This window comes from Drosophila biarmipes, chromosome 2R (genome assembly GCF_025231255.1).
Source record: "Drosophila biarmipes strain raj3 chromosome 2R, RU_DBia_V1.1, whole genome shotgun sequence".
Classification (NCBI taxonomy): domain Eukaryota; kingdom Metazoa; phylum Arthropoda; class Insecta; order Diptera; family Drosophilidae; genus Drosophila; species Drosophila biarmipes.
This window is the reverse complement of record NC_066615.1, coordinates 7,342,924-7,364,713: the sequence shown is the minus strand read 5'-3', so window position 1 is coordinate 7,364,713 and position 21,790 is coordinate 7,342,924. Positions and strand designations below refer to the sequence as shown.

Below are 21,790 nucleotides of genomic sequence, written 5' to 3'. Positions count from 1 at the left end.
ATGGATTTTCCTTTTTCATACTTACCTTAAGGTGGCATAAAACTTTTCAGTTAGTGCTGCTTCCATCTGCTTATACCTGCCTTACCTGAGCTATTTTGAGCACAGTAAAGCGGAGCACATAAAACCCAGCCACAGTGAAGAAGGTGCGGGATAAAGCCGGATCTCCGGAACTAATAGTTACAAAGGACATACTCCCCGGAGAGTGCGTTTCCGTACTATTTTTTATGGAACCGGCGAGCATAAAGTGTAAGAGACAAGGTCCGCTCCTCGTTTCTGCCATCAAAATCAGGGAGTAAAACTCTTCAGCGTTTATTTTTAAAATATTGCATTTTATTTGTGAATAGCTCGAAGCTGTGGTGGTGGTGGCGGTAGTGTGATTTCTGGTGGTTGTGGTGGAGTTTTGCTGAAAATTTTCACATTTAAGACTGTTTTAATTATTTAATTCGATTTGCATATTTGACATCTACAGTAATGACATGAGTAGGACCTTTCACGGATTTGCTTTCTTTGAACATCAATATTTTGCTTTAAGTTTACTTTTACTTTACGTTACGCTGTAAATATTCGTTTTGTTTTTGATTAAACTTTCTGTGAACATTTATTGAGTAATGTTTGTTATTGTATACTGGTTAACGCTATTTAAGAACTATGTGGTTTGTGCACAGTCAACAAAGTAACCGGGGAGCTAAAGTGAACTCTCGACGTGAAATCGGAATTGTCTGCTGGAACGGTCGGCACAGTGGCACCCAAAGCACTCGACAGACAACTGTGAGATCAAATTCCTATAGTTTGAATATCAATTCATCCATTTAATCGAAGCACCGCAGGGAGGTGGAGGGGATGGGGCATCTAGCTGGACTCAGACCACGACCCTTCCCACACATCGTCCTCAAGTGCGTCTATATAATACGAACAAAAAATATAACTCTGGAGGCGATCGCTGCTTTCGATGTTCTGAAACATTCTGTTCTGAAACTGAAACCGAACTATCATATCTATCAGCTGTAGCTTGGGTCTGAGGGGACTCAGTGCGGAATCAATCAGGCAACGCAAGCTGAAGGCGGTGGGATCTCTCTGATCGGGGTTCTACCTCAACTGTCTCTATCCTCTACTTTCCCTTCTTTCTTTCACCTTCACTTTCACTTCCATTCTCATTTTGACTTTGTCTTCGTTTTGTGGCTGTTAAAATACTTTAAAATTATTGTATTATCTCATTATTTTAGTAGTTTCGTTTGGTTTAATCTTAGTTTATATAGATTTAAGTACACACATATTTATACTTGTATATTCTTGTATACGTGTTCGTATGTATTGTATATATATCTTTTATGGTACTCGTGTTCGGAATCTGCATTCGCAGTCGCATTCGTATTTGTGTGTATATATTTATTTAAAGTAATTTGTTTAAAGTAATTGCGTTTACATTTATTCTATTGAAGTTGCTCTCGTTTAATTTGACACTAATTTTAGGTTTCAATTGGTTTAGGTTTAAACTCTGTTCCATTGGATCGAACGTTTCGATTTTATCTGCCTAGGCTGGCATCTGTGGAAATAAAACATCGCATTGCAAATAGACGCTCCGTTTATTCTCTGTAAAAAATAAAATCGTGTAGCACGAGCTCGAGATTTTGCTCGGATAAGTTCACAGTTAGTCCCTAAAGATCGGTATAGCCTTACTACGTGGAAAGTACGCATCGTCTACGCAAACACCGCCTAATAATATTCGGCAATCTCCTCGAGATTCCCGCTTGCCTCGCAGGGGCTGTGGATGCGGGGCAGGTGGTTATCGGTCAGATTGGTCTATCTGGGCAGCCGCAGGTGGAGCAGGTCACTGGGTTAGACGCCCTGGGCAAGGCTCTCCTTCGACAGCGCCAGGATCGGCTGGTCCACCGCCTGGTGCGGAATGATGAACGGCGAGGCCAGCATCTGCAAGGGTCTGAAAAACACAGGGAATGAGTCAGTCCCAGTGCCCCTGGTGGGTCCGCGAAATCGGAGTACGTGGTGGGTCGTTTCCGTGGGGGCAACTCACTCAGCGAAACTGGTGGCCGTCACCATGGGCTGCCGCACCGAGTGCAGCGCCTGCGAGTTCTTGGCCCTGGCCAGCAGACTCATCACCGTGCGCTTGGTGGGATTCATTCCGGTGCGGGGAACCCCCAGCAACGGGCGCTTCCTTCCCAGGCCGCCACCTAGCACACAGAGAGAAAGTATTACCAAGATGTAGTCATGATTCCGGATTTTCAAATTCATTTAACAATACGAAGTTACTTATTTAGATTGTAGTATTTTTTAGACAGAAATGTATATATAACCTTTAAATTCATTTTTAAGGCAAAAAAAGCTAAGATTAAAGTTTCTCATTTCTCATAATAAATTTAAATTATTTTAAGTATGCTTTGAACTACTCTCCTAATTGCCAATCAGTTTTCTTTGTGCAAAACTGAGATTAGCTGTGGACGGCAACCGAAGCCTCTGCTGCAGGACTCACCTATGTTGATGGTCTTGACGTTGCGCAGAGCGGGGTGGAGGAGGGCGGTGCCCGGTGGCTCCAGCAGCGTGAGCGTCGATCCGGATGACTCCCCGTCGCCGGACAGCTGCAGGGCGGCGGCCCCCGCCTGGGAGGTGGGCAGCCCGGCCATGGTCGCCCCCACTCCGGTGGCCGGCTTCAGGAGTCCTCCGATTCCTGCGGCTGTCAGCTGATGCTGGAGTGCCACTGCCATGGCGGTGGTGTGCACTGTGAATTGACGGCGGACAGGGCAGAGAGCGGGGTGAGTGGCAGCTGGAGGATTACTTTGAGCAAAGGCAGCAGAATCTGACTCCGCAAGCCGAAGCTTATAATTCCCTTAAGAGGTCACTTTACCGACTTACATACTACCTGCATAAGAAAGAATACTTTTGGGATAGTTTCACCCCCATAGCTTCAAAACTGAGAGACGGACAGACGGACGGACAGACAGACGGACAGACGGACCGATCGACTCTTCTTGTGATGCTAATATAGAATGCATATACTCATGGGGTCGGAAACGTCTCTTTCACTGCAAACTTCTGACTGAGATCATAATACCCTCAGGATATAAAGATAACCATCTTATTCAGAAGGGGTTCGGCTCTGGTAACTGAAACTAAGAACTGCAAAATTTACTCTGTGGATTCTATATCATGTTCAACGATGAAATGAATTCTGACGTTATATGTCAAAATAGTTTTACCCAAATCAATTTAACCATAACTAAGAAATTGCTCATATGATATTATACTGATTTAATGAAAAGATCAAATTCTGTTTTATGTAGAGCCTGATGAAATGGTCATCTAATAATTCTTCATAAAACTAAGATTAAGCTACTTTATTTGTACTTCAAAGGTAGGATTTAATCATATTCAAGTTGGTCTTTAGAGATTGTCTTTAAAATAAAATAACTTTATGTATTGTTCATCTGCAAGTGTGGCTTGCACTTTCCCATAAAGTTCCGATTTGCATTAGTTCTTACTTTCATAATGCACACGGAATGTTCTCGTACTGATAACTATATACTTGTAATGAGCTGCTCAGAGCAAAGACCACCAATGAATGTGTAATTGAAGATGCAATTACGTAAATTGCGAAATAACGTAAAGTCCTTTGCGAGAGCATATCATCCACAGAAAGTGTGTTTAAGCCTGAATGGCCCCGACGCTCGGCTGGAGCTGGATTACGTTCATGGGCCATTCAGGCACTACATCAGTGGAGGCAGTAATTTCCAATTAATAGTCGAGACCAGCTCGGCTTTGCTAAAGCCAGTTCGGCCGGAGTCCACTTACGTGCCGCCGCCGTCGCCGGAGTTGCCTGGCCGGACAGATGCTCCCCGCAGGCGGCCGCCGCTGCACTTGCTCCGCCGTGGGCCTGCTGGAGCAGCTGGTGGAAGTGCGCCTGGTGGTTTTGGTGGTGGTGCTGCTGGTGGTGGTGCACCTGCTGCTGCTGCTGGTTTCCGTGGGCGTGTGCTGGGTGCAGGTGTGCGTGGTGCTGGTGGGGATGCTGGTGCGGATGCTCGGAGCTGGTGGTGCTGACGGTCGTGATTCCGCTGATTCCCAGGCTGGCACAGCTGGATGAGCACTCGAGCTTGTCGACTGCCGACAGGCACTCCATGCCGCTGGCGTCGTCCGATTTGTCATCGTTGGACGTGTCCATGTCGGCCAGTCCGCCGCCCAGGCCACGCCCACTGGCCCCGCTGGAGGAGGAGGTGGTGGCGCCGCCCACCTGATTACTGGTGTTGGTGGTGGGACTCTGCGAGTCCTCCAGGGAATGGGCGCCCAGTGCCGGCGTGGACGTCAGCGCCTGCATCTCCCACATCTGCTCCTGGCGGATGTCATCGTGGTAGTCCTGCGGAGAATAGAGAAGAGAGTCAGTAATGGGAGTGATAGTACCTCTTTGCCCAAGAGTAAGTCAAAAGCCAGGAGGCGGAAATTAGCACAACACTCGGTAAGAGATGAATATCCCGTTAAGAAACGTGTACCTTTTAAGTAATGTGTATCATTAATTGTATAATTTTCAGTATATAATTTCCAGTTTACAATTTATATCATTAAGATCATGCTTACAGTTCTTTAATTTATCCTAAAGGAGGAGAGCTTTTCCTTAACCTAGAGCCGTTTTCACAATGTGAAGTTAAGGTTTTATTTTCCTATATGTCAGAGAAAGTTAACATGAAATTCAGTGGGGAATTTGGTTTGACAATTCTGATATGTTTTGATATGTCAACCGACAAGCTGTGTGTTTTCAGTCAGATAAACAAATGCCAAAGACTCAATTAGGCTCAATGTTAGTTTAATATTTAGATATGGACTCTCATAAATATTAAATAGTTATTATAGCTCCCTTAAGGCATTTGTTATTATTGTTTTTATATAAAGAACGTAAGTTGAGCTACAAAGTTTCACTCAGGACAATTAAAACTTTCTTTCTGTGGTACCACAGAGTGTTCGAAGCCACGTAAAGCAATTCCTAGAAACCGAGATACTGTCCATCACTGGTGGGATTAGTATTGGGACCGCAGGAACACCTCAGTCGAGCAATTAAATTTAATTCACGTTTTCCTGGCCGCCGTCGCTGGCAATAAATGCGAATTTTATTGGATGTCAATTAAAAGTTTGTGCGCAGCCACGTTTTGTGTGTCGCCGGTGGAGCACCCTTTGAGCAGAATCCACTCCTGCCCCCGGGTGGCACATACAGAGCACTCATCGGGTGTACATACATGTGTGTATCTGGGTATCTGCGAGTGCTTAATGCAATTATGTGGGAGGCGTTGGAGGGGAGAGTGTTGGTGGGGGTGGGGGTGGACCTGGATGCGCTAGATACACGCACGCAGGATACACATTTCATCAACCCCATTAACCAACTAACTCGCTTATGAATATCTCTCAATTGGCAAGCGAATCGCACCAACATATGTATTTGCACGCGCCACTCCTGTTGCCTTCGCTTTTAGTACCCTTGGAACTGCCACAGAAGACTGCCTTTTTATGGCACTCGCTGGCGAACATAAATCGTGATTGCAGATGCCATAAACAATTTCCCGCCAGGTGGGTGAGGCTTAAATATGTCACAGATGAGCTTGGCAGAGGCTGTCTAGGAGGGAGCACTCCGCACACCCCAGAGCAACCCCAGCAATTTATCTAAATTGAAACAGTTTCTGCTTTCATCGCCTTTGTCTCCGCCTCTTGTTGTGATGTGTGGGGGATATCAAATAATTTCTATGCAAATTTCGTCGTGTGTAATCAGATCGGAATAACGCTGGGGAGAAAGTGTGCAGCAGGAACCAGGAGACACTTTCAATGTTGCCAACTGCTGCCAGTCAAAGGTCGGCCAGGATGTCAATATATCAGATTACCCGAACCCAACTTCAGAACTCATCCCCCGGCTTAGCCTGGTAATAATGTGGGAACTCTGCCAGGTCGGGACTTCGAAACAATGTGTGCGGCAGGTGGGAATTGAATTTTGTGGGAAATTATAGATCAAAGTCCGGGTCTTAGGCTATAATTTGCCATAAGCAGTATATATGGCGCTCATTTGTAATTCTCTCGGCGGCTGCAACGCCTGTGTACAGCGGAATACAGCAGAATACACCAGATAGATGGCCCCGGCAAGCCGTTTAAATTGCTCCACGTCCACTCGCCAGCATTTCTGCCTGCATCTTAAAGGAGATGTATAAATAAAGTATGCCGGCGCCGGGCAAGTGAGGATGATGCCCAGGACGTGCCGCCTCCAGGACTCGCAATCTGCCTGTACTCCCGTCTGCAGGCTGCAGATAGTAAGCGCTTAACATTTGTGTCTCAAGTATACGTATCCCCCTTCCCCCTTCGAACTCCTCCGCCCACACACAAGCACACGGGATGGCTCCAGAAATGGCATCGGCGCTGGCCATGGCGATATGGCGATGTGGCGATGGCGATGGCGTGTCGAGTGCCGCACAATGGCCAAAGGAAGATGCCAGCCAAGTTCCCCGTTTCGCCACTTCCCCGGGCCCTGGTCCGGGGGAGGGGGCCCAGTGGGGCGCTGTGGGTGGTTGGGGGTGGCAAATGTAATTACAGCACAATGCAATTTAGTCAGCGAGCGCGGGCAGCAGGAAACCCGCTGCAGGCCACGCGAACACGAGCAACACGGAAGCTGGAGTCGATAACGAGCACAACCTTGGAGCAGTTCGCACAGCCCCAGCACTCGGTGCTCGGCTCCGAGTCCTCGGTCCTCCTACACTCCCAAAACTGTTCGCCGTGACTTTCACAAATTTGACTTTAATTAAAGTCGTTAGCTAGTTCGGAAAACTTTCATCAAAACACCACCGTTTTCTAAAGTTTTAGCGAAATTGGCCCTAAAACATGACTTTCTGAAGGTGTAAGTGCAGGGCAGCACGCGTTTTCCACACGCTCAAGATGATCACTATTAGGGATAGATAAAACGTGCCTTCAAACGTTATTATTTTTTTCTAAATATTTTCTAGGAATTTCCTCTCTTCTAACATTATCTAACTACTTTTTTATTTACTTACGGGAAAGCTGAACTGAATGAATATAGTTATAAACTTGAAAATAGTTCGATTATAAGATCGTTGAGGCTTAGATGGAATTTTATAATTTTTTTATATACAAATACTTGTAAACTGCTTGAAGCGATAGTTACATATCAATGCTGCAAGCACTTAAACTTCTTTGTCTGATATAAGAAAGCATAACCGACCTTTTCGGTAAGGTACTTGAATGGGATTTATATAAAGTGGTTTTGAGTAAGAACGACGTGTTATTATAAAATAATAGGCGTCCAATTTTTCTTCCTACATTTTTATTAGTATTTCAGGCTGAAAACCAACTTTTAGTTAAGAATAAAACTAAAATTAAAATACTCTTTTTGCCGCAGTGCACTTCGCGCTGGCATAACTTTAAGACCCGTGTCCCGGCAAACTTTAAGGTGCTCGTTTGCGTACCCGTGGAGCGGACGAAACTTTAATCATTAATGGGTATTAAACACAAACAATGCCTAGGGAGAAGCCCCCAAAAATGGGGGTTGCCCCTCTGGAAGCTGCTTGACTCACCGGAACCAGAAAGCGGCGCACTTCCGCCAGCGCGTAGGCGATCCGGGCGTGGGCCTCCGCCGGGGCGGCGAAGGTGGAGATCTCGACGTGCAGGTCCTCGAAGAGGTGGGCGTAGCGACTGTCCCCGCTGCCGCGCAGCTCCTCCTCCTTCCGCCGGTCGCGCATCGACCCGCGTCCCAGCACGGCCATCTTGCACATGGTGTCCTCCTGCAGGCGCTTCATCGAGTTGCCCTTGGGTCCGAGCAGCTTGCCCACGAAATTGAACTGTTGCGGCCGGACAAAGGGAGATGCAATGAAAATGTTTACCCTCCGCTAACAGCTTTCGCAGCCAGCAGCCAGCCCACTTCTCCTTCGTCTCCTCCACCTGCTCCATGAACTTACCTTGGGGTGATCCCGCACAGGAACCGCCACTTTGACGGCCACCTTTACCGGCTTGTCGCGGGTGATGTCCAGCATTTTGAGTTTCTCTGCGGGATGGCAAACGGGAAAATGCATTCAGCTTAATGTGCGTGTAATTAAACGTGTAATTTAACTTTATGGAGGCGTATTATAAGGTCACTGGGGTGAGGATTAAAGTTTTTAATGGCCAACGGAGAAGGATATCGCAAAGAATCAATTTGTGTACACTGTATTGGCAATGATAAATATGGAATGTACAACGATTTATTTGCTTTATTATTTCAAGTTTTATACAAGATGTGTAATTCTACCGGTGGCCGAAACGGCAGCCTGCAGACTAATTGGCCTAAAGCTCAACAAAAAAGTATAAATATAATAAATATATGTATGTGCCTTGGCTTTTTAAAATAAATGCAGTCAGTTATTCAAAGTTTGGGGGAAATTCATATAGCCATGGGTACCGAAACCCTTTATAAAAAGTTTTATGAGCAGTAATTAAAGACCTGAAAAGGTTTTTACTTTTGGAAGCGAAAGCCCAAAGTATTAAGATGCGCCCCTGCGCTGTGATGTTCTTTGTGAAATGGGGAAGGAGAATAAGGTGTAAGTAACTTACAGTTTTACACAATCATAAAGTTGCAAATTGTAAGTCAGTTTTATTATGCCTAATGGGGAATTATACAATCATCCTCCTGAGTGGACTCACAGCCATCGAATTAAATTTTCACATTTGAACTCTTTAAGCCTTGCCTGTACCTGCACAACTAAGCTTATTTGAAATGTGTCAATTTAATTTAATTAAACTGTAACGAGGTAAACTATTAAACAATTTAATGCGTATTGCAACAATAAGTGAGTTTAAGGTTTTTTAATGAAACAAAATTGTAAAAAATGAATACCAAACCTAGGTGGAAACTAAATATGGTTCATAAAAAAAGGTAAATTTAAACAATACATTCTACATAAACACTAAGACAATAGTTAGTATTCACACATTTAATCAAATTAACTCAATTTTAAATATGTCCTTTCCCATTCAATGTTGTTTACACGAATTCACCAGGTGTTAATTGGCATTACTCCTTTTGAAATTGTGTGGAAGGACCTCATATTCCGTCCATTTTCTGAATGCAGCCTAGTGAATAAATGTCTGTATTGCGCACTATTCACACCACCAGCTGCCCTCATAAGTATGCTACAGGCGGAAAGTTCATCGGATTATCTGGAGCTGACTTGTGTCACCTGCCCACACAACCGTATTTTCCTATTTTCGCAGCCCCACCTCGCTCACGCCCCGCCACCTCGTCGCTTCTGGCATCTACAATCTGGCATCTCTATCTGAAAGTGTATCTGTATCTTTAGCTGCCCGCAGCAGACGCTGCGACATTTGTAAACATTTGGCGGAGCCTTAAAGACAAGCCATGGATGCGAGTCCTTTCTCCGCCTTCTCCCAGTTTCAGCTGTTTGTAACTAATTAAGCAAAATGCTTTTGCACACACACAAACAGGTACAAACCCGAAACGAGGGGCGGAGGGCTGGGCAGGTTGGATAAATCTGTTGACAGGCCCAAACATGAAAACATTTTTGTTTGCTCTTCAGCTCGGGCTCAAGTCCTGGCAAGGACTCACGGGGACACACAAGCTGGAGGGGAGGGGAACGGGAGGGGGGCTCACACACCTTCTCACACCTTGGAACACACACACTCAGAGGCATCGTCACTCATTAGCAGGCGAAATGGCTTTCTTAACACCTTTTGTCGTGCCTTTTGCACGGAATGCAACATTTGCCTGCAACAGTTCTGCCTTCCTAGCCGCTTTTAGGCCAAGACTAAAAAGCCGAAAACTAAATATTTTAGCTCTTATTTTGTCAGATGCAGTATTCAGTAAAGAAATCTTCGAGCTCTAATAAATATATTGACACGTTTTTATAGTGAGACGAGAATCACTTTTATTTAACACTTTGAAGGGATAAAAATCGAGAAACATAATTTTGTATGTAATTTTTTATTAACATTTAACATTTTTCTTTGTGCACAACGATTTTTCAAACTCTTTTATACATAATTTATATAAAAGCACGCCATATTTTATAATACTTTGCAAAATGCATGAATATAAATCGCTAAAGATAAATCCCAAAATCTGAACCTTTTTAAAATACAGCACTTACTGTCTCTGAGGGCAACAGAAAAATGGGTTAGCTGCTATAGGGTGATCTAAATATTCAAATGATTCTCCCATTACTGGAAGTCCGTTCTTCTTGTAATCTGCAGCTGACATCACTGGGCCACTCTCCCTCTGCCCAACCTCATTTTACCTGCTTACCGCCCACTCTCGCCGCCCAGCTTCCTCCTTGCAGACGGCCTTTCTGTCTCTCGGCTGCTTCTTGTCAGTGGCAGCAACATGCATAAGTAGCTGGCAGTTGTCAGCGGAGAGCAAGCTGACGGGCTTCGGCCAGGTGGGCGGCGGAGAAAGTGGGCGGAGGATGGGGCTGGGTCTGCTATTTCAGGCGGTGGCAGCACTGCAAGTAGGTGAAAGCCCAGATCTGTGTTAATTGTTTGGCATTGCGGACCCATCATAATATTTGTGCTGCCTCGCAGACAAAACAGATTCGCTGCTCCCCTCCCTGGGGAAATCAGTATTCATACTTCGGTTTGATTAATTACGCTCATCAGTCCGCGGCGGAATAGCCTAAAAGGATATCCGTGTTCTCCTCCTGGCCGCTTGTCCCACAGAAATTAGATTAATTTCCATTTCATTCAACATTGTTTGTAATGCTTATTCGAGGGGAAAGCCAGGAAAATTGTGTTGTTTTCCCTCGGCACGGACTTTTCAATTAGTGCCATTTCACCAGCAATTAAATTCGCCTGAAATAACTTTTTACCCTGGCCTTTATTTAAAGTAATCTATGCATATTTGTTTTAATTAAACGATATTTTCACAATTGTCGCCTGGCGCCACGGATCGATAAATGTGCCGCGAAAATGCCTTTGTCCATCTTGCATTTGAAGCGCCATTAATTGGCCTTTTACACAATGATTATGTAAATTTATTGATTTACCTGCGCAGCTCGAAAGAGCAATAACAGTAATAATTACCTTTAGCTCGCAGCCATGAAAATGATTATTTCATCCGCCCGCATCGCGAATCGGGCAACTTTTCGCCCGGTTTCTGTTCAATTTGGCAGCGTTTCGGTGCTGGCCAGAAGGTGCGAGCGAATTTGGCCGCCGCCGCCTAATCTCCACTAATTTATGGCCAGCACGGCCATTAACGTAATTAGGTATGCATTTCAGGCCACCAGGTGGCCCCGCCCGCAAGGACTTGGCCGCCGCAATGCAGCGGCGTTCCTGGCAGCGGTTCAGGCACTGAGTCCTCCACCTGACTAAACACTTGAAGGAGTAAATCAGATTTAAATATCAACTTGCCGCAGCCACAGACTTTGGAAACTAGCTTTTCCTGCCCGCCCCTGCCCCTGCTCTCGCTGTGTTTTCCCGGCATTTCCTTGGCTTTTCCATCCGCCATCGTGCATCCCTCGAGGCAGGTTGCTAAACATTTGCTCAGTCACTGCAATTGTTTCCGTTGCCACTTTTTGTTGCTTACGCCCTGTGTTTTGTTTGCCGCCAGTCCGATGCCATATTTTCCACATTTTCCTTTTGCGCGCCGCCTTCGTTTGGCCTTTCCGGGTCATTTGCTCGTCCGGAAAAGCGGAAAGCTCTGTCCCGTGCCGCTGCCTACCAAGGAGTCCGAAGTGCGGAGTCCTTCATCCGGGTCCCCCGCTTTCCTTGGTCGCTGCCCTGGGGGCAGGCACTTGAGCCAACAGCCCAACCCCCAGCCATCAACCCCGGACCCCGACCCCTGACCCCGGAAAATTCCTGGGAAAACCCTCTTCAGAGCGATGACGCTGTCTTGGGCATGATATATAAGCCTTTTGTTTCCCAAACTCCCGGCACCTGCCTGCACGGAGAAAAACCAAATAAAACCATCACGGGTGTCAAGGAACTTGAGGGACTGCTGAGATTTTATCAAACAAGTTTGGGCCTCTCTAAATATGACATAAAATATTCATCCTACTTGTGCGGCCTTTATTCAAAACTCCTGGGATATCTTCTGCTTAAGTTGATCAGCCTAGTTGCTATTCAGCACATAATAAGTGTGTGACTTTGATGTCTAAACATACTAGAGTGCTTTTCGCTTAAAAGCAATATACGACTTTAGCTTCAATCAGTAAAATGCAAAAAAACTCATTTACGAAAAGTCTTTAAAAATGTTAGCTAAACGAAGAGCTACCCAAAACACTTGGGTTTTTAAATCACTTATATTATTAAGGTGCCTAAAAGTATGCAGTCCAGTTTTAAATCGGATAAAGGTATTACAAGCTAGCACTTGTTAGGTCCCACTATTCAAAACTCCTGGGATTTCTTCTGGTTAAGTTGATAAGCCTAGTTCCTATTCAGGACATAATAAGGTTTTGGATTTGACTTCTTTTGTATGTGACTTTGATGTTTAAAAAGACTATAGTGCTTTTCGCTTAAAACCCTGGAAATTTGACCCTAATATAACAGTTATACGACTTAAGCTGCACTCAGTGAAATGCCAAAAAACTCATTTACTGGCAATCTTATAAAAAAAGTTAGCTAAACAAAAAGCTACCAAAAAACGCTTGAGTTTTAAAATCCTATCCTATCCAAAGGCCCAATGTTACAAAGGTGCCTACAAGTGTGCAGTACAGTTTTACATAGAACAAAGATGTTACAAATAAAGGCTGACACTTCTTATATCCTACTTATAATCATATCTTTTATCTACAAAAGTAAAAGAATTTATTTACATCTACATTTTAAATAGGAGTCCGACAGATAGATTACAAACTTGTCCCATTTTTTACGTGTGTACTGGGCAGAGGTCACGTGGGAGTCAAGTGTATGAGTGTATGTGCGCAAATTATTCAATTTCCAGCGAAGAGATTTCCCTCCGTCGCACTGACCGTTGGCCATTTGAATGTGGCCCGAAGGGCCTGCCAGTTTAATCAACATTTCGTCAGTGTTAATGTCCCTGGTCATTTCTCGGCTCGTGGCCGAGCCATTGATGGTCCATTTAAGCGATTTTCGACAGGACACCGCCGATGATACCTTCCAGGGGTCTCCCTTTGGTTTAACATTTCCCCGGGGACGGATTACCACGGAATGCGTCTCGTTAGCCGAAACAAAAGTAAAAATAATCATAAAAGGAGAAACAGGAGTCGGGCAGCAGGACTTCAACTTGTGCCCAGAAGCTTACACGTTCCCACGTCCTGGGGGCGGGGACTAACATCCGCTGCTGCTTTCTCCGCTTGTTTATTATATCCCCTTTTTATGCTTTCCCTCCGACCGCCTTTCTCCCCGGCGACAATCTGTAATCCAATGTTGCCGTTTTTTCTCGTTTTGTTTAAATTTCCAGTATTGCTTGGATTAGACCAAAAAAGGGGAGCTACGGCTACAAAAGTCAGCTTTGATGGATATATGGGAGGAGAGCGTTTGAGCGTCGCAGCGCCCTCGGTTTCCACCCCCATTTCGATTTCTTTGCAGCACGCTCCCTTTAAAGCTAAGCTGTTCGGGTCTCTGATTGAATCGAATTTTGAGCTGAGTTCAAATGAAAGGCAAAGTCGACAAATAGTTTTGTTTTCGCACATGACGTAATCGACTGCTGTGTGTTTATGATTAAATTTAGCCCCTCGCAGGTCCCCAGAAACGGGCGCCTTTCGCCTCGGCTTTCTGCTCGCTATCGGTATCAGCCAGAGTGACGACGACAGTTTTTACGACGGATGCCAGGATGCCCGCTCGCTTTTATGTCCTTCCTTAACTTTTGCGTAAACAAGTCGAAAGTCGAAAAGGTGGAATAGCAGAAAAAATTCACATTTCCCCCATCCAGCAGAGCCGGGAAATTCCTCTGGCTCTGGGGCCGGGAGTGGGTTCTGGGGTTTTCTAAATGCCCTCAGAGCACATATGAAGGTGGTTAAACAAAATGGTGGTGGCTTCTCCTTCGTTTGCTCTCCACTCTGTTTGACTTTCCCTTCTCCCCGTTCCGGACTCGGTTCCAACTTATACGGGGTATATCCTGCCTTTCGGAACTATCACACAGCTGAAGGGACATTCGGCAGATTTGGTGGAATAAAACCGAATAGATTCAATCGCTTTATCGCAGCGTTATTCGGCAGATAAGCTCAACCGATAGCTGACACTTCTGGAAATTCCACAAATCTGTTTTCCATAAAGCAGATTGATATTGCGAAGCCGTAAGATACTTCAGAGACTACTTGGAATAGGGTAAGGGTGCCAGTAGATTGATATGCATTTTTTGTTATTTGTAGGTACCTGCCCTCTACATAAATATAAAATATTTTTTAATTTCGAAAACTCTTTTTACTTCATTACGAAATAACCTATACATCAACTTGATTAACAATTGATTATGTTATATATTTCAATTAAAAACCTTATGTATCTGAAAGATTTTTTTCCCAATTGCTAGTACAAAAATCGAAAATATTAACAAGTTTTAGACCGAAGGGTTTAAAATTAAAGTTTAAAGTTCTTCAAGTGGGCAAAGCAAATTGTACAAATTGAGAGCATCCATGCAAAACAAATTCGATTACAAGTTAATTCACTTTCAAGCCATCCCCTGGGAGAATCGCTTTCTGTGCATGCACTCCTGACAATTACATAAGCCGACCTTAAATTCTAGTCCGCACTGTAGTCCCAGACAATTTGTGTCATCGACTGCGCCACATTCCCTGCATTTGCCGGCAATTATATGATCCACATACCTGAACCTTTCAGGGACCTCTCCTCCAGAGCACTTAAGCCAGCTTTGGCATCCATCCTTTGTTGCTTTCGTTGCGGTGGCTGCGAAGTGAAAGAATGTGAATAATCTATATGAGCATGTAATAATAGTTTGAGGCCAAAGGGATTTCGGCCCTTTCAAGTTTTCAGCTAAGCCGTCTTCCTGGTGCCCCGGGTACTCCTCCACCCCCCGTCGGCCGGGCCCTTCAGCCAACATCTTGCGGTAAGCCCGTGTAAAAAGCTTAGTAAAACTTTGGAAAATTTTTATCATAATGCAGCTGACAAAACGCCCCCAACATGGTAAATACTTATGAAAGTTGCGGGCGGTTCGGGGAGCTTTGTTTCAAATCTGTTGATAAGTTCCATAATGAAATAAGCCCGGGCAAAGTTGGCAGCGATTTCCACGCAGTATCCCCAAAAGACAATCGAAAGTTTGTCTAACCCCGTGGAGTGAACTTTCCGAATCTTTATGAATATTGATTGCAGCTGCCGGTGATCCCTGACCCTTATCCCCATGTCTCTCCCCTGCCTCGCCTTGTTTCTGTGTGCGGATTGGGTTTCGGTGGCGTCACAGATTGACTGTCATCTCGTGTCCTCCACGCGCTTATCCATCTATGGAAACCAAACATTTGCCCCGCTTCGAGAGCCGAGTGTCGAGTATCGGTTTCCCCAGTCAGCAAATATCAAGTGCTGACATGAAAGAGGGACCCTACCCGGAACAAACTGAACTCAACTCATATCGTTTCCCGCGAGAAGTACGTTGGATGCACACTTGTGAGCCAGCCGGAGCGCGAGCGGTGACCCCGATTCCTCTGTGCTTAGGGATAATTGGCCAGTGCGGCCCATTAAATTCTGGATAGCATCCATCTGCCATTCAGAATCTCCGCCTGGGCATAAAGTCGTAAAGCCTGAGAGCGTCGTATACTTTTCAGTGCCATAAAACACTCAGTCACGCTGCTTAATTGCCTTTCAGGGTGATTGCAACTATTTGTTTCGCCAAATTTCGCCCTTCCCCGTCAATTTTAAGTTAAAGCCAAGCTACCTGGAAAATTGATGGACGGCCGATAACGAGCGGAAGTGGGTTAAACTTTTTAAAATTAATGACAGTTCAAGCGCCCCAGAATCCGCGCCACTGTTTGTGTTTAGTCCTTGTCTCAGTTGCTGTTGTGTGTCTCCTCGGTCCTCTTTTCTGGGCTCCTGGCTTTTCCCCGATTTCCAACTAAGTTTGACGGATTTGTGCGCAGTTTCAGATTAATGCCGCGATTATTGTTTACCCTCGGAATTACGCACAGTGGGCTTGAAGGAGGATTCATTTGTCTTGGCTGAGTAAATGTTGTTCTTCAGTCGGCGAAGACAAATGCTTGTCTCACCTGCTCGTCGTTAAATACAACAACCTGGGGCTATTACAAGGAGGTGCTGGGTATAAATATAATTTGATCCAAAGTCACAGTAATATTATGAAATAATTAGCCTTCAGTTTTGTGTTAGCCTTAGCCTTAATAAAGTCACTATTCCAAAATTAAAACCATTAAGTAAAAAATGTATAGCTTTTTGAGTTTAAATACAGAACAGAGTGCGAATTGTCAAATATAGATTTTTGTGTATTTTTGATGTATGTTTCAATACTATTCTTGCAGTACTTTCGTCTTATTTTCAGGGATGTATCTTCTGACAAGTGGACTTCCCATAATATGGTAAAATGGATCCTTTAAAGAGGATATCATTTACCATCCCATTTTTTTTGTGAAAGTCCTAAAATCTTAATTCTTACAGGGTATTTTTTTCCAGCGCTTTTTATGGATTATATCGGGATTGATCCTTTTCTTACTGACACTATTGAGTTCTCCAGCTTTCTCCCACTGTGCAAGGACCGCCGTGTGTTTCTTATGCAAAATTTAACCTAGTCCAGAGTAGGTCGGGTCTCTCGGTCGGTCGGTGGGCTGGGCGCTTTGCTGGTTGCTTTACTCATTCCCGCTCCTGAGCGCCCGTCCCCCTCCGCTGCCCCGCACCACCTTGCAGCCCCTCGCTCCCCCTCGCCTGTCTTTGTATAGCTCGGCACGCACGATTTAAGGATAACGAGGATGGAATGCAGGAAGCGAAGCAAATATTTACACAGTTGGATGATTTAGATAAAGAAGACATGAACATGAACCATAAAGCGGACGGAGAGGCGACAGTGGCTGGAAAGGAGCTTGGAGCAGGGGGTAGAACGGAGATATAGGGCCAAGCAAGGCCCGGGACATGGGGGAAAACAGGGCGGGCATTGTGGGGGACAAAGAAATTTGAATACAATGAGGGGATTTCGGCGATAGCCGTGATTGCCGAGCGCCACTCCATGAAACAAGACGTATTAATCCAAATTAATGGCGTTATCTTGCAGGAAGTTCCGCCCTTTTCCCCAGCTCCTCCTTTGCAACCATTGGCAAACATTGCAATTGAAGACAATTAAGTTACCAAACAACCTGCCTTTGATTTAAAGTCCGACCGGGCACATTCCGCCTTTCAGTATGCAGAGCAATGCTCACCTGGATAATTTATTCAAGCGAATATTGCAGTCACAGTAACATCAGAAAAATGAAAAATAAAAACCGAAATGGAAATGCAAATACACACAACACAAACAAGCTCGCACATGCATGGCCAGGGAGAAAACTCCGTGCATCCCATAGATCCACACCCACAGCCGTCCCAACCACCCCAACCGTCCTGCATCCATTGCTCATCCTGCGAAACGCGCCCACTTGAATTCTGTATCTGCACTTCACCCGCTACGTGTCAAATCCGTCTAAAAGCCGAAGGGCTCGCATCTGCATGTAAATGAATGTATAACATATTTCAGCAGGTTCGCACAGCATTTGAATTATTCGGGCATTGTGTCAACATTCCAGAATCCATAAATCCCAGCCGGCCCAGCCGACTCCAGTACTGATGCATGGCGGATCGAGTGCAGGGCACCAGAAACCACCAACCTTTCATCTTCCTTCTAAGGTCTTGCTTCGTTTATTTGTTTGCCTCGAATTTATTTGGCCAGTTGGTCAATATGAAAATGCGAAAATGAAATATTCAAAAATGGCTCGGAGCCCCGTGGGCGGAGAACGGAGAATGGACCCGGAGAACCACCCACCGATCCGCCAGCCAGTGAGCCACCCCTTGACCGTGTTTGCCTCCTAAATGCTAGAGGAATTCCTGACCGGAAATTGTTTCACAAGCGTTGGCCAATTAATTTCAAAAAATAATGGAACACTTTTTTCTGCACTGCAGCACTGAAAGAATAGTACAAAGTGGCAATTTCGGATTTCCGTGCTGCAGTACTTAGTGTTCGTGTTTGACCGGCATCGAGTAGAATCTAAAACAACTCTAAAAATATTATAATTAAAATGTGGCGCTTTTTAAGCAACAATAAAAAACAAATATTGGTACCCTAAAAAGGCTATTTGTTCATAGGAAGAGTTGCCATCAATATGACCTGCGTTGAAATAGAAACCTAAATAAGAGCTTATGAATCCTAATCTATTTAGCTGGTAAGAAAATTAACTTAAAGCCATTCTTTCAGTTTTAATTAATTTTAATAAAATATGGAAAGCCCGATTCAAATGCGTCGTATAAAATCGGACAATTATATTTCATGGCTCCCAGTTATTAGGCCAATTTTGCATTATTTCGTGGCCATTAAAGATAATTGCATACACATAACTTGACATAAATGATATTAAAAATCATCCTTGAAGAACAGAATCGATAAAGCTCTCGCTTGTCGAAATTAAATGCCTTCCCCCTTTTCCTCCCATTAATTTTAAAGTTGGATCGAACATTTTCTCCTGGTGCACGGGGGTGAGATACGTATTTCCAACTAAAATAACCCAGGAGGATGAAGAATGCTGCACAGCCCCGTGGAATTTGTTTATTTAATCGACTGCGGGAAATACTCAATCAAGAGCGGCGAGCTCGGCCCTGATTTGATCCCGAGTCCGTGGACCTTACAGCGAAAAATCGGCGGAGAGCCATTAAAGTGTCGTTGATTAATCGATGTGGCAATCAAAACCGCATAATCGGATATCCCGCAGTGCTGCACTGCGCCAATGCCGATGCATTTCAGAAATTGATTTATGTGGCTGTGCATTTTAAATCGGCCAAGCTGCAAACGGTCAGATTTTACCATTAATCATACACCTAATCTGGAATGCATGACTTTTTACCCTTTCTAATGAAGCACACAATAGTGGCCCCCCTCACATGTCTCCTGCGGGAATTTTGAGGGTCCTGACCCGGGAAAGTTGGCTTTCAAAGCTGGGCGAAAAACAAATTCATAGACGTGGCCCTCGTATAATTCGGCCAGCAAATATGCATCCAAATGTATAATTCAGCCGCAAAAAGTGAAACTTTTCCCTTTATTCTCGAATAAGTTGGCCGCAAAACCCAAAAAGGCAATGCCAAAGGTCTCTCCTCCCTCGCAGGCATTCCTTCATAAATAATTTCATGATTTCAAATACCATTTCCCTTTTTTGCGCTGGCCGAAGGAAAGGTTTTGAGGGTCAGGTTGAGGTTTGTGGGGCCCCCTGCCCGGACTCACCCACTTACGTAGGTACACAGGGCTCCCGGGCGCCTTGACTTAATAAATTAGTGTTCATCAATAATCATCTGCGTAATAATTTATCAGAATTAGTTATATTTTGCCCAGGTCCGAGCGGAAATCACCAAATAAATGGCTTTCCACTCCGCTGGCGACGAGAGTGAGATAAATCAAAAGCAATTACATTCATTCGTTCTCGTTTATATGACTGCCCGCCGTTCGAGCACTCCGATTCCGATGCGAGCAGCCTCGGGGGGAATTAGTCCTGTTGGCCCTGCGGACATGGGACTGTGGACTCCGGACTCCGGACTCCGGACCTCGGACTTTGGACACACACATTTTCCCCCGCTGGCTATTTGTACTTCTGCCTCGGCAAATACACTGCCAGCGAGCCACTCGAGCCGCATTCCAGGTGAATAATTCAGTTACTTTGCCCGGCCGTAATTAAGTCCTAACAGGTGTGAAGGAGCCCCACATTTCATAGGCGGCCGAACGTGACCCAATATTTACCTAGTTAAGACGAAATTATGCCTGGATTATGCCGGGGCTGTGTGGACCTGCTCTAATCCTGCGGCACACGGAAGCCGGCGCACATTTGTCTCAATTTTCACAGTCACTTCAATTTTCACTTTGCCAAATGACAAATGCCCGGGAGCGCTTATTTCATTGCTTATTCATAGGCCGTAAACATTTCGCGCGGAAATTCATCGGGGCCTGATTAAAGATGCATGCCCGAGGTGCGACGCTTGTTCCGCTTTTAATTTCGAGTCACTCGGCAGCATTCCGCAGCCCACACCTCCACTCGTGCCGCACACTCCGCTCCACCTTCGCCACAATAGTCCCGCGGCCGTGGGAGATAATGTCATCCGATTTCGGCTCCCCGAAACCGCAAGGATCCAACTGTTTTCGGTTAGCTAGGCCCTGGCACTCCACTCCACTGCCAGTTGCCACTCCACCGACAGTAGATGGCGACAACAAACTTTCACTGGAGTTGCTGCTAAAGTGGGTGGCCAGAAGGGTGGCCGTACACCACTTGACACAAGATAAACAATTTGTCTCTCTGGGGCAACTTGGCGCCAAACACCTGAACGTGGCCCTGTCTGGGTGTGTGTGTCCTCTAGCACTCCTCCGATCCCGCAGAGAACCGCATTCCGGAGTTGGTGAACCGTTCCCTTAAGAGCCCGACGCGCAACTGACGGGAGCTGAATGTGGCCAACCTGCTGGAGACCCAAGCACTGACAACTGTGGAAGCTGGATGCTGATTCTGCGCACTGCCCCAGATGCCATATCCATATCATACTGGGAACAGCCTCCGACCGAGCAGGCCAGATGTCCTGTGCGTCGGAAGCTCGGAAATTCCGTTATACTTCAAAATGCACATGGCCATAATTACTTTCGGCCAGGCTTCGCCCTGCGATTAGCCAGCTGGATATCTGGGCTGCTCGGGATTGGCCTTCACCAGGCCGGGAAGCTTGGATGCACTCCCAGATTATTCCGGCTGGAGTGACGGCAGCCTTAAGTTTTAATAGACTCATTAGGGGTAATGCTGCTGCCCTTGCTTGGAATTGAGGAATCCTTACATGTTGCGGAAATAATATTTACATTTTTAATTCGGTTTCAGTCAACTCCTGGTAAATAAACCTGAAAGTTGAAATGTATTTCTTAAATTTGTAGTATTTTTCTTTTTTCTAAGAGTTTCTCTTGGTAACCAAGATAATTTTTTAATATTTTAGTTTGAAGCAGAAATCTGTTTGGATGAATTTAAAGTGAAGCCCATACCGTTTCCACCCGAATTTCGCCGAAAGAGATGTCTGCACCGATGGTGTAGGTTTTCTAAGACCCCCGAACACATAATTCCACGGCAACCATTTTCGCAGCGGAAAAGCGTTGAGTTTTCATGTAAGCCATAGCTTTGGAAAACGAATTGCATAACTCCCCAGAAGCAATGCCCCGGCCACATGCCAGAGTCTCATTTCGACCAGCTCGATCGATCTGCGAGCGCCAAATGGGCGGTTTTCATTGTGTTCCAGTGGCTGCCTTTAACCGAAGCCAAAGCAAATTTACATTCAAGTTTTCGGCAGCGTTCTCGAACCGCAGGGAAAAAATAACGAGCGAAACGAATGGCAGAGAGGAGAAGCAGTTCCAGAACTACATGCTGGATGCCTGGCTGCCATGTGTTGGAGGAGCCGTGGCCACAACGCCAGGCGGCTGCCCTGCCCCCCGAAAATGCATCCTTGTTTATCGTGGCCGTAGTGTCCTGCACCTCCCGTGCTGCCAGCCCGGCGACCTCCTCCTCCCACTACCAATTTACCCGAATACAAAACGCTTTAGGGCCCTATTTGGATACCGTTCAATGCACCAGGGACTTTTCCCATGTATGACAAACAAACATAAACATTGTGGCGAAGCGGAGACCCAAAGTATCGCATCCTTGGTGGCGACTCT

At 45.4% G+C, this 21,790-nt stretch overlaps 1 protein-coding gene across 3 annotated transcripts; it reads right to left on the bottom strand.

Moving 5' to 3' along the window:
* Positions 1-308: 308 nt before the first annotated feature.
* LOC108026891 (RNA-binding protein asd-2) lies at positions 309-20,522 on the bottom strand. Of its 3 annotated transcripts, XM_017098097.3 has the most exons (8): positions 19,856-20,522; positions 14,760-14,838; positions 7,944-8,029; positions 7,563-7,826; positions 3,802-4,360; positions 2,486-2,731; positions 2,030-2,186; positions 309-1,936 (listed from the first exon to the last, which is right to left on the bottom strand). In XM_017098097.3, the coding sequence occupies exons 2-8, from the start codon at positions 14,812-14,814 to the stop codon at positions 1,837-1,839; spliced, it is 1,467 nt and encodes a 488-aa protein (XP_016953586.1). In that variant the 5' UTR covers positions 14,815-14,838; positions 19,856-20,522; the 3' UTR covers positions 309-1,836. The 3 variants fall into 3 exon arrangements, with proteins under 3 accessions (XP_016953586.1, XP_016953589.1, XP_050743785.1); XM_017098100.3 differs by lacking the exons at positions 7,563-7,826; positions 7,944-8,029; positions 14,760-14,838; positions 19,856-20,522 and adding an exon at positions 4,579-4,662; XM_050887828.1 differs by lacking the exons at positions 7,563-7,826; positions 7,944-8,029; positions 14,760-14,838; positions 19,856-20,522 and adding an exon at positions 4,494-4,531.
* Positions 20,523-21,790: the final 1,268 nt, after the last annotated feature.